General features: G+C 39.4%; 1 protein-coding gene across 6 annotated transcripts; it reads right to left on the bottom strand.

The window, feature by feature from the left end:
• Nucleotides 1-8,670: 8,670 nt before the first annotated feature.
• lcn15 (lipocalin 15) lies at nucleotides 8,671-12,994 on the bottom strand. Of its 6 annotated transcripts, none has more exons than XM_079871166.1 (9): nucleotides 12,712-12,885; nucleotides 12,204-12,286; nucleotides 12,057-12,118; nucleotides 11,306-11,445; nucleotides 11,101-11,177; nucleotides 10,412-10,522; nucleotides 10,225-10,326; nucleotides 9,933-9,957; nucleotides 8,710-9,133 (listed from the first exon to the last, which is right to left on the bottom strand). In XM_079871166.1, exons 1-9 carry the CDS (start codon nucleotides 12,807-12,809, stop codon nucleotides 8,989-8,991), a joined length of 843 nt encoding a protein of 280 aa, XP_079727292.1. In that variant the 5' UTR covers nucleotides 12,810-12,885; the 3' UTR covers nucleotides 8,710-8,988. The 6 variants fall into 6 exon arrangements, with proteins under 6 accessions (XP_079727291.1, XP_079727294.1, XP_079727292.1 ...); XM_079871167.1 differs by having other exon boundaries at nucleotides 12,742-12,885; XM_079871165.1 differs by lacking the exon at nucleotides 12,204-12,286 and having other exon boundaries at nucleotides 8,671-9,294; nucleotides 12,712-12,994.
• Nucleotides 12,995-13,296: the final 302 nt, after the last annotated feature.

The following is a 13,296-nucleotide window of genomic DNA, read 5'->3' as shown; positions in this document are numbered from 1 at the left end:
TTAATTGTACATATCATGCAATTAAGTGTCCGAAAACATTACATTCAGTTGGCACTTAAGTATATATTATTTTATATACTTCTGTAATAAGTACTCTTTTAAAATACAGGATAACGTTGTTTTTCATAAGGTAACACAAACTTCCACCAGTTTTGTATAGTTAAAGAAATTACATGCAGTTTCTTTACTTATCTCCCACATTTGAAACACAGTCTCAGCTTTATCTCGAACTTGAACTCTGAAAATGTCAATTCAGCAAATAAGTTACACATTTGTAAGCTACATGTCTGTGTCCCGGTTGCATTTCCATAGATGGATAATAGGCCACCGTGTGATATAAGCTGAATGAATTACCACCATGTATACAGCTAATACATACAACATGTAGCCAAGCAAGCCCAATCATGCTAGCAACCTAAAGAGCAAGGGATTGTTACTAAATACTGTTAAAGCTGATATATTTGTGTCAATGTAACCTAATTACTGGTTAGGGGATTATGGGTAAGGATGCCATGTGTTTCCTTCACTACACTGAGTACAAAAAAAAAAAAAAACATGTTTACATTTGATATATCATTTCAGAAAATCTTGCCAGTGTTGTCTGAGGATACTCAAGGGTAATAATGCAACCAATCAAATTTTTTTTTTTTTTTTTTTGTGAGCTGAGTGACAATTATTTTGTGAGTTCTGATTAAATCACACAAGAGAATAACTTTATTTAGCACACTAAAATTGCATCACACATGTTCTAGTATTGCATCAGTTGTTTATGAAATAAGTAAAAAAAAGTAGTTCACTTGTGGTTCACTCTTAAACATACTGCTTACATTGCATTTTTCTGCCCAAATCACGCTCTCATGCCTCCAACTTTTAGTCCCTCCTTTGACAGAAGGGGCAAAAGACAGATAGCGAGAGAGACAGGTGGCCAGGCCAATCCTTGCATGCCCTCTGCTCCTTTTAACTTTCTTTCACTATTTCACTCCATTTTGTGTGCTCTAGCTCGCAGTGACAAGCCGCCCCATTCACTTGCCCATTCTTCTCTCCTCTTCTCTTTTGTTTGTCCAGTTCAACTCTGTGCGCCTCTATTCATTCCCCAGACGGCCCACCATTGACGGGAGCCCCTTCCTAAGTCACACTGCCCGACCCGGACCCCCTCCCTTTACACACACTCACACACACGCACAGCTCTGCAGCTGCTATGGTAATGAGAGAGGGGACAAGCAAGGGAGAAGGCTGGAGAGAACAGAAAGAGAAAGGGAGATTCTTCTCATGCAACTCAATAACCAGTGGCCCTGTTTTTTTTACAAATGGAAAATCCGTCTACCTCCTTTTCTTCTTCCCTCCTGTCGGTTTCCCACCCTGTTCCCTTCGTCCTTCCCCTCCCCCAGCCTCCACACCTCCTCTCCTGACCTCCTCTTTCTCATTCAAATCCATTTCACACCATGCCCTGAAAAGGGATGTTCAAAGGTGTGTAAAGTAACTCTGAACCAACCCTTCAGGCCTGAGAAAGCTGCACTGTTTATATGTATGCACTTGCATGCATGTTGGCCTCAATGTGCAATTGTGTGCATTTTTAGACTGTATGCTTGTTTCATACTCAAACAGAGGTTTTTATTGCATCCGATAATGGGTCAAAATATCAAAGCAAATGGCATATAGATGTAGCATAGTGATATATGAAGTCAAACAGGTGTCCTAGCAGAGTAACCGCAGGTGTAGCTTGTTGGTTACGCTTTATTTTGATGGTCTACTCTAGACATTTTACTAACTATGAGTAACTTTGCAACTAACTAACTCTCGACAGAGTATTAGTAGGCTGTAGTAGACTGTTATGTTAGGGTTAGGTGTTAGGGTTCAGGTTAGTAAAACAAGTTGACTTGTAGTTGTAAAGTTACTTTTACTTTTAAAGTTACTTTACATGACATCACCATTTTTGCAAATTCGTGTTTTTGTAGTTTGCACGGAGACAATAACTGTATAGTTTTCAAAAACGTGCACTTTGAAACCCATTTTAAAAAACATGTTTTTGTGTAAATTAATGCCCAAAACACATAAAAAGTTATCTGTTTTTAGTTGGAATGGTGGCGTTTAAATGGTCCCTTGGAGTAAAAATAAGAGAGAGGTAAACTGCCGTTCAAAAGTTTGGGATCAGTAAGATTTTTTAAATGTTTTTAAAAGAAGTCTCCTCTGCTCATCAAAGCATTTGATCCAAAATAAAGTAAAAACAGAAATATTGTGAAATATTTTCACAATTTAAAATAACTGTTTTCTATTTGAATATATTTTAAAATGCAATTTATTCCTGTGAAGCAAAGCTGAATTTTCAGCATCATTACTCCAGTCTTCAGTGTCACTTGATCCTTCACAAATCATTCTAATATGCTGATTTGCTGCCCAAGAAACGTCTAGGTTAATAATGTAGCCCCTCTTCCCTGAAGGAGGGAACAGAGATGTTAACGTCAGTGACTGACGAATTGGGATCTCACCTGAGAGCCCAATCACCTTCAAGTGGTAACAGAACAAGCCAATGCACATATACTTACAATAAGTTTTTTGCTGAGGAGCCGAGACGGGGTCCCGGCCAACTGCGGAGGTACAGTAGTTGTGGTGATGGGCGTTAACGTCTCTGTTCTCTCTTTCAGGGAACGAGGGTTACATTAGTAACCTAGACGTTCCCTATCAGTCAGTCACGTTCGACGTTAACGTCAGTGACTTACGATTTGGGATCCCTATAGAAGGCACCAAAACTGCTGCCCCTTCCAGTGCCCTGAGCAAGCCAGCTGTAGACCTGGCGTCAGATGCCTCCGCCGCATCTAACTTCCGAGGATGCTGGAGGACCTACACCAGGGTTCACCAGAACTCAACTGAGGAGCAAAATAAGTGCTTGTATCCCGTCCTCAGAGGGGAATGGCACAGCAAGCGAGACACCAAGCAATCCCTCCTACATATCACCTTTTTGTAGGCAATACACAGGAAGACACCGGCTCCACTCGGAGATTGTAAAATCTTGTGAATGTGTTAGGTGTTGCCCAGCCCCGTGCGCCAACGCCCAGGAAGAAGCAACACTCCATGTTGAGTAAGTTCTCACTCCCAGGGGGCACGGCTTGTCTTGGGAATGGTATGCTAAGACGATGGCATCCACTATACAGTGGGCCAACCTGTTTTTGGAGACAGCCTTTCCCTTCTGCTGTCCTCCATAGCAGACAAAGAGCTGTTGTGAGGTTCTACTGTATGTGTGGTCCATGTACAAACGCAAGGCACGAACAGGACACAGCAACGCAACCTGGTCCCTGAAAGGAGTGGTGGGAAGTTTGGGCACGTATCCAGGCCGGGGTCTCAGGATGACATGAGAGTTAGCTGGCCTGAATTGCAGGCTGGGTTTGTCGACCGAAAATGCCTGCAGGTCCCCCACCCTCTTAATGGATGTGAGCGCAGTCAGGAGCGCTGTCTTAAGAGACAGGATACTAATTTCTACTGACTGCAAGGGCTCAAAGGGTGCTCTCTGTAAGGCAATAAGGACCAAGGAAGAGTCCCAAGAGGGGATGAGGCGTGGCCGAGGAGGATTTAACGTCCTGGCACCTCTCAGGAACCTGATAATCAGGTGTGTTTCCAGAGGGACTTACCGTCTACTGCATTGTGGTGTGCAGCAATAGCGGCTACATACACTTTCAGGGTGGAGGGAGACAGCATTCGCTCCAACTCATCTTGCAGGAAGGAAAGCATGACATTAACAATGCATCTACGGGGATATTCCCTGCAGGAAGAACACCAATCAACGAAGAGGTTCCACTTCAAAGCATAAGGCGTAAGCGCCTCGTAGAGGGGGCTCTAGCTGAAGTGATAGTGTCAACTACCCCTGAAGGTAGGCCATTTAAGTCTGGGTGCCAGATTATGTCCCATCAATGAGAAAGCAGGTCCTTCCTCAGGGGAATCCACCAGGGAGGGGCTGTCGAAAGGAGCATGAGTTCTGGGAACCAGGTCTGGGTGGGCCTGTACGGCGCAACCATCGAGACCTGCTCCTCATCCTCCCTGACCTTGCACAGTGTCTGTGGAGCAGGCTCACTGGGGGAAACACGTACTTGCGTAGGTCCCGGGGCCAGCTGTGTGCCAGTGTATCCATGCCAAGGGTCCCCTCGGTCAGGGAATAGAAACACTGGCAGTGGGTTGTCTCCGAGGTTGCGAACAAATCTACCTGAGCTACCCGAAGCATTCCCAAATCAGCTGGACTGTCTGGGGGTGGAGTCTCCATTCCTCCCTGGACGAATGCTGTCATGAGAGCTCGTCGGCCGCACGACTGAGCTCACCCAGGATGTACATGGCACAAAGCGACCTGAGTTGCTTCTGACTCCACAGGAGGAGATGGCAGGTTGCGACATATGCAGGGGAGTGTAGACCACCTTGGCGGTTGATGTACGAAACGGTCTAAATGTTTTCCGTCCAGACCAGCACATGTTTGCCCCGGAGTGACGGCAGAAACCGGCGCAGGGCAATGTGTACTGCTAGCAACTCGAGGCAGGACCCCACTGTCCAGGAGCCAGAGGCTGCTTGCCCATCACATACAGCAGCCCAACCTGCACTGGAGGTATCTGCTGAGACAACAACATGCCTGGACACTTGTACTAAGGGAACACCTCTCCGTAGAAAAGCAAGGTCTGACCACGGGGTGAAAGTCTGGCAACAAACCGGAGTGATTTCCACCGCGGTGCCATGCCCATCTCGGGACCCGGTCGTGAAGCCAGTGCTGAAGCGGTCTCAAATGAAGCAATCCAAGCGACGTGAATGCGGCTATGGATGCCATTTGCCCCAGGAGCCACTGAAATAATTTCAGTGGAAGCGCTGTCCTGCTCTTGAATGAATTTATGGGGGAGAGTTTGCTCAGTTACCAGTCATCTAGATATTTAAGGATGCGAATGCCCGCCTCCTTCAATGGAGTGAGGACAGCCTCCACTATCTTCATAAAGACACGGGGTAACAAGGACAGACCGAAGGGGAGGACCTTTTACTGGTATGCCCGTCCCTCGAACGCAGAAACGGTCTGTGTCGAGGTAGGATTGAGCCATGAAAATACGCTTCCTTCAGGTCGATTGCTGCAAACCAATCTTGGCTTCTACCAGTCCAAGATCAGTTGTAACCTACCGCCTTTCTTGGGCACGATAAAGTATGTGCTGTAAAACCCTGATTTCATGTCGGCTGGAGTGAGCAGCTCTTTAGCGTCCTTTGCCAATAGGACTGCGATATCCGCACACAGGACAGGAGCATCCTTGACTTCCACTGAAGTAAACCGGGCGCTGCTGAACCTGGGGGGACGCTGGGCGAACTGAATCGCAAAGCCAAGTTTAATCGTCCGAACGACCCAGCGAGATGGGCTGGTAAGCACTAGCCAGGCTTACAGACACCGTGCAAGGTGTAATAAAATTTCACAATATTACAGTTTTTACTGTATTTTGGATCAAATAAATGCAGCCTTGGTGATCAGAAGAGACTTCTTTCGAAAATCTAAAAAAATCTTACCGATCCCAAACTTTTGAACAGCAGAGTATATTAATATTATAAATAAATAAATGTTAATATAATATTATCAAGTTTATTTGACTATTTTTTATTAGTTTTTAGTTTATTAGTTTTTAATTATTAGTTTTTAATTTAATTAATATAAATAATATTTTAATTTATTCTTGTGAATAAAAGTGCAAATATTTCATGTAGTCAATCAATTAATATAAGGCCATAAAAAGTCCAAGCATAATTACTAATTGTTATACATGCTTATTATCAGCAAAAATGAAATAATTTAGATAGAGTATAGCATGCCAAAGACCATCTTTCCAAAAGCATTATGTTAACTGCCATAAATATCTACAAAATTATCTTTTGTTTTATATTTTATAGTTTAAAGCATATCATTTATTTTTGTAAAATGCTGTTTGAAAAGTGTTTTTATACTATCATCAATATAAATATAAATATATGCCACTTTGTTTGATATTTTCTTATTTCTGACATTCTACATTTTCAGCGTAGATGAAATGTCCACATACCCTGCATTATATACAATAGTGGCCATATTATGTAAATAAATATTATGTAGTTGTGCTTGGGGTCAATTGTTTAATTTGTGATAACTCAATGAAACATGCCAAAATGTGCGGACATACTTTTTGGCTAGGCTGTAATAAAAAGAAATTATGAACACATGCAAAAACAAGAGAGAACCAACCAAATGTTAATAACTGATCATGTTGTAGTCAATGTATGCTTTTTCCAACTTTTGTGAACTTTTTGTTTTTAGTAAAATAAAACCTGTATGAAGTTTAGTGTTTTCTTCTTTCTTCATATTTAAAACATTTTTAAAAATATAAAATATTTTACTCATATTTTGATGGTTTAATCGAACTTTGTAGGGTTTTTAAAAACAAATATCCCCATCTACACATAACTTTTGGCAACTATGCATATTGTAATTCCAATATATAATAATACGCAATTCAACAATTTTTATATGTAGGACATGCACTCACAAACAAAACAAAATAAATAAGAATGAGCAAAGACAAGATTATCTAATAAAAACAAAAAATGATTGCAGTAATATTGATAAATAGGGAGTGGTAATATAACAAAACTAGCATGAAATATCTATGTGTATAGTGTGTGTGTGTAGTGGGGAGTGGGGTAAACTGGGGGACTCTGCTGGCAGACGGCTGAGGGGCCCCATGCAGTCTGCACTGCACAGCTATTCGTCTTATGTCTGTGCACGGTGACCTGTTAGACCATGTGACATCTGCCTGGCTACCAACACAGAAAAGAGATGCAGGAGTGCCCATATGGAGCCTCCTTTCTCCAAATACTGACACACAGTTTGGTCCAGAGTGTGTGTGTGTGTGTGTCTCATTTTGATTAATAAGCACAGACACACTCAGATGAGGTTACACATCTGTGAGGTAACAGGCGGAGGGGCCATGAGCGAAGCGATACATTTCATGAATGGCAACGCCGACAAAAATGTTTCATTTAAGTAACTTAAAACCACAGAAATGTATGTGCTTGGAGTTTATTCCCCCATTGTTTATATACGTGTTTAGGTGAGTAAAACATATGCAAAAGCATGCTTAAAATCATATTTATTATTGAATGTCAAAGATAATGATTTGGTACTAATGCATTTCAACCTAAAAATGTAGATTTGAGATGTCACAGAGGTTGTGCATCCTCAAAATAATATGAAAAAAATGTATGCACAAATGAAGCCCTTCTTATTAAGTGACATCTAGATTTTGAACTTCGAGACATGATTGTTTCAGAAACATCCATTGTGAGAAATCAGATCCAAGTTCATCAGTGGAACCTTAATAAATGAGGCGTTTATCCCCCCACCCCCCAAAAGAAAAGAAAATAATGGAAAGTTCTGTCATCATTTACTCATGTCCTCATGTCTGGCCTCATGTCGTTCCAAACCTGTATGATTTTATTTCTTCTGGCCAACATAATATATATATATATTTTTTAGAATATTTCAACAGTTTTTGTCCATACAAAGTCAATGGGGTCCAAAACAATTGAAGTGTTATGAACATTTACAGTGGAGGTCTAATTTTGTGTTCTGCTCCAGTGGTGTCAGATGTTAAATGACAGTGTTATAATGATGTTGAATTAACGTTCATCACCCTGTGACATTAACTATTTACTGATATACTGTGTGGCTTTACTGCATGTGTGTGCTACAGTAAAGTGTGTCTGCTTGCGCATGTATGTATGTATGAATGTATATGCTAGCACATAATTACAGAGGATAAAGACCCAGTTGTACTAAGAGAAACTTCTGGGTTTGGAAGAGCAGAGCTGCTTTTCTGTTTGGCTGGCTTTGCTGAATGGAGCCATTCACCAAGCCTCTAACCGCATGCTTTCTTTATCTTCATTGTTATCCCCCTCTTCCCTTCACCCACCGCTGCATAATGGCACTCCGTAAAAAGGGGTGAGGGAGCAGTCTGATAGGGAGGGAGGGGGGTAATTGGGTGAGAGTGGAGAGTGGGGGAGGGACATGTAAAGGGGTGGAAGGAGTAGAAAGGGATGGAGGACCCCAAAGAGGGGTATATGGTAACAGACAAAGGCCCAAACTAAGCCACGCATCATTTGTTGCTGACAAGTGATGATAGTAGAGGAATGCTTTTCAGGAACTAGTTAATTGATTGATTTACTAATTGAATGACTGATTAATTGGCTGCATTTTACAATATGATATGACACAATGTTTACATAATCATCGTCATTACCAACATAACCATTACATATATATATATATGTATATATATATATATATATATATATATATATATATATATATATGATGGTGTGTGTGTGTGTGTGTGTATACATAGATTATTAATGATATATATATATATACATCATCAGAGAATCCTGAAAAGAATGCACAACATTGATAATACGAAATGTTAACACAAAATCAGCATATTAGAATGATTTCTGAAGGATTATGCGACAGTGAACTGTAATGGCTGCTGAATATTCAGGAATAAATTACATTAAAATATAAATTAGTTATTTTAATATAAATGGTAGCTATTTTACAATATTATTGTTGTATTTTTATTCAAATAAATGCAGCCTTGTTGAGCATAATACTGGTTTTTAAAAAACTCTTGAAAACTTTTTGAATGGTATTGTATATATACACACACACAAATGTGTAATATGCTTATTTATTTGTTTTGTAACATGGAATAGGCCTATATGTTTAGTTTAATTGCAAAAAAAAAAAAAAAAAAAACTTTTTATTATTCATTTTGAAAATACAGTGGAATTGTAAAATGATCGAAATGATTTGACACAAATTTTCTGTAAACATTTAGCAACCAACCACACAAATGCATGTCCATTATCAATAGCACTGCCTGTTAGTAAACATCAGCGTCAGGTGGATCAGAATTTTAACAGTGATGCTGGCTGGATACAACAGCTCCACCTGCTGGTTTACAGTTGTAGCACAAACTGCGTTACATTGAAGATGTCATAGTGTTGCATTTCTCCAATGATTGTTTGCGTTAAAACAAACACTGTTCCCCAAATGTGTAACAAAACTGAATATATGTAACCCATGGTCTGACTCCAAGGCTGGCTGAAAGATGGTGAAAGTATACAATTAGTTATGAAGTTCGAGTGGGTTAGCCTACCGATAAAAACATCCTGTCCAATCACACTTTGGAAAGATTCTCAGTGGCAAAGACTGACTGATTAACAGTTTGTGCAGATTTGTCCTCTCTGAATTCTGCTGTATCCCTGCAGGTGAGTGAACAGTGGTGTATATTTTAGATTGGATAAAACAAGGCTTTTCATGGGGTTTACATCATTATCAACGTCACATAGTAGGCTACTCATGTATTTCAGCTACTGGGAGACTGGTGCTAGTTGTCACAAGGGCTATAATAGTAGCAATAATGTTTTGAAACATCAGTTACACAAACTTGTTTTTATAGCAGTGTTGTATGTTGTTTTTAAAACATCAATTTCAAAACATGTTGTTGCGAATAACAGCATTACTTCGATTTAACCATAGAGAGCCGTGATTTAGCCACTTTTCAAACACATATATTTTATACACAATATTACCAGTTACCTTGTCTGTTATTGCTCAAACAAAGAGAATACTTCCAACTGCCAAACACATCCACATCAGTTTCGTTCTTTTGAACGAATAATTTGATTCACTCATAAAGACGGTCACTTGTCGCCACCTACTGGCGCAAGGATGCAAACTAAGAGGTTTACAAGTCTACTGTGACAACATACCCAACTGTAAATGAACTATATGTTATTTCTTGAGCAATAACGGTGGAATGTTTTGCTTTTTGAAGTCATATCTCTACAGACAACTAGCCCCGACCTCTCATATATATGAGGAAGTGGTAAATCCATACCTTGGTTCTAGGATAGGGCAGGGATCTAAAAAACATTAAAAATGCATTACAAATCAACAAATGAATGTAAAATTGTACAATGTAAAAGTGTAGATCAGCATGAGAGTGACTTGGTAGTTTTGTGTGTGCATGGTGTTTTATTGATTCAGCAAACTTTAGAGGCCCTATTTAAGGTCACATAAACATTAAACATTAGCCCCAGTAGCTTATTCCTGTTTTTTTCTTCTTTTTTTCTGCAGTGTGGCAGTCTGACATAAACAGTTTATGTTCGTTATATCACATGCAAACTTACCAACATCTGTTGGGGCGACAATGGCCTCCTCAGAAAAGCCCAGAGATAAAGCAAAAGATCTGAATCTCTCAATTAGATCTGGTCTTAGTATGGATGACCGTCCTAGGAGCAATGTTTCTGACAGATTAGCATGCCTCATCAATATGTCCAAGACAGCATATCTTTTACATCATCAGTTCAGACTTACCATAAAGAGCTACTTGAGTGTACTCTTTGTCCATGTTCTTGTATTTAAGGACCAAACTATAATCAGTGTAATTGGTCTCCACTATCGTGATGTCTTTTGTTATCCTGTGCCCTTAACAAAAGGTCAGACACATCATGTACATTTTAATTAATTGGATCTGTTTATGTTTGTGTAAATGTTATAAAGAAGTGTATACTAAAATTGAAGTAGTAGTCAACATTTGATGTGGATGAAGAAAGTTCATCAAACTTGTCCTAAGACAAGAACAGGTATTTTTAAAAATTCATGGGTAACTTTGATGAAAGGTTTTGATCCACTTCAAATGTTGACTACTGTATATAAAGTTTATAAAGACAGAGAGTGCAGCTAAAACCTATAGGCATACTGAAAAAAAAATGGTATCCTAAAAATTGTAATTAAAATATTATTTAAAGTAACAATCGCAAGTTACCACTTTTTACAATTTGGTTTAATTTTATACATTTTTGCACTATATTCTCAAAATGCTGGATATAATAATTATTAAGAAATATCTTGGTTGACCCGATGAAGGTGTGCAATTGGTTTAAATATATTTGAAAGTTTTTGAGAGTCAGTTCTGGAAGTCAGTTCTGTGAACAATGACGCCATGTGATAAGAAACATGTGATGTTAGCACGAAGATGTTAGAGAAAGGAAATGAGAGCTTACTTTTGCTAAAGTAAGTGAACTGTCCAGGAACATCTGTCTTCTTGTATGAATAAACATTGACGGAGCATCCATATGGCCTGTTAGTTCAAATATATACAGATTGTTAGCGCAGAGCTCAAATATTACATGTTTTACAATATGTTTTCCCTTTGTTATTTGAGATAGTGTGATAATGTAAATATGAAACAATATCTTCCTCATGCACCTCATGGTCCACATGGTTAGGTTCACATTTCCGTTGTCATTTGGTACCAGAAGACCTTTAGAAACCTTCAGATGGTTTTTGAACATTGCAAACAGCGCAGATTCATCTGCAATTCCAATACGGTACCATTCACCTGCAAACTGACAGTAAAAGAAAGTAAAAAATGGTTTGCAGTTCACTAAGTTTTCCAAGGGTTCTGTATCAGCTGATGGTTATACAGCCTGTATAATTACTGTTATTACAGTAAATACAGTGCCTGAAAAAGAATTAGCGTTACGTATGGTTCCATTTGTTAACATTATTATTACATACAATTACATAATGTATTATTAATAACATAATGTTAATTTCAACATTTACTAATAGATTATTCAAATAAGTGCATTGATTTAAGGGTGTGGGGAGGTGAGTCGTCAGCTGCTTCTTGAAAGATGTGATGGTTTGGGTAGATATAGCTACTCTATATAGAATGCACCTTTTAGTGGTAAATAAGGTACAAAGTTGCCCTTTTATGGGTACTGCCCCAGTGACAAGCTGTTATAGGTCATTTTTCTTTCTGACAGTGTAAGCTGATGAACCATGATCCGTGCTTTAAGTAAACTTATATCCCACTGCAGTTCTACCTCTTCACTGTTTGAAACAGATATAATGCTGTGCACATTTAAAATGTCTCTTATACATATGTCACTATTTAATGAAAAACATGCATTCAATGTTCAAACACCCCCAAAAATTGAAAAATCATACTCACTTTCTCCAGATCAAAGTTGGGCTGAGGCTCAACAGGATACTGTTTGTTGAAACCATGGGTCCCTAAAAACATACAAAGCAAAAGTTCTAATGCCAGATTCATGCTGAAAGTTCAAACACCTCTGTATGGAAATGCAAAACTAATGACATATCTCAGAAGCGGTGGGGAAACTCCTGGGTTTATATTTGCCAACAGCAAGGCAATGTTTGTGAAGGACAGGAGCCCAGCCCCTATACACACAGTGCATGTGTACAGTTCAGACTTTTAAAACAGCAACAATTTTTGTATGTTAGAGAATCTGACATGAAATCACTGAAAAATGACAGAACAGAATCCTAGGTATATACAGAGGATTACAAAACATATTTGTTAGACATTCCTCTGGTGCATAATTACAGACATAAACACATAATGCTTTTTAAAAACAATCTTTGGACAACTCTGCTTTAAATGTTGTTCTACAAGGGGACAGACTGTGGGTGTAAGATGACCCTGGACTTTGACTTACACTGGCCCAACACAAACGTTACAACATCAATCTCTTCATTACAGTGTACACTGATGCACAACTAAACAGACATCTCTGAATACTCCTGAATACCTCTGCTTCAACAACAGCTGGAAGACTCTAGTAATTTCACGAATTCACACTTACATGGCCAGATAGAGTAAAGAGATTGCGTATTTGGCGTGCTGTCCGATGGGGAGGGCTCCGAGCTCGGAATTTGGCCTAAACTCAGAGTACTCCCCCATCCCTTGTTTGGTATAGGAACAGTCGAGAGTGAGGAGTTGGGGTGGTGGAGGGATGCTGGAAAACTGTCGTGGGACAGAGGTAAGTCTGTTTTATATGCAGGCCTCCTCTCGTGCTGATTGGGTAGATCATCTGAACGTGCTCCTCCCGAAGTTTGTTGATAAAACATCATGAGACCGCACAAGCTGTGATGGATCATTAATGAACAACATCACAATACATGAAATGTCAAAAAGGAACCACAAATAACTGGAACTGCATTAAAAAAAAACTGGGAGGGAGGTCAGGGAGGTCTGGTTGTAGTAAGGGGTGGTCCATAAAAACTAATAGGCCCTATCTAACTTTTAATTTAATGAATTATTCTGTCTAGTATAAAGTTATTATGGGTTGTCTTGTTAATTAGAGCTACTTTTGTGCTATTACTAGTTCTTTACATATCTGTTTGAGGGGACAAATATTGTTTCTTATTTACTTTTTTTTATTTATGTT

Source organism: Squalius cephalus, assembly GCF_949319135.1.
Source record: "Squalius cephalus genome assembly, chromosome: 5".
NCBI classification, from domain to species: domain Eukaryota; kingdom Metazoa; phylum Chordata; class Actinopteri; order Cypriniformes; family Leuciscidae; genus Squalius; species Squalius cephalus.
The sequence above is the reverse complement of the archived record's forward strand: the minus strand, read 5'-3'. Positions and strand labels throughout refer to the sequence as shown.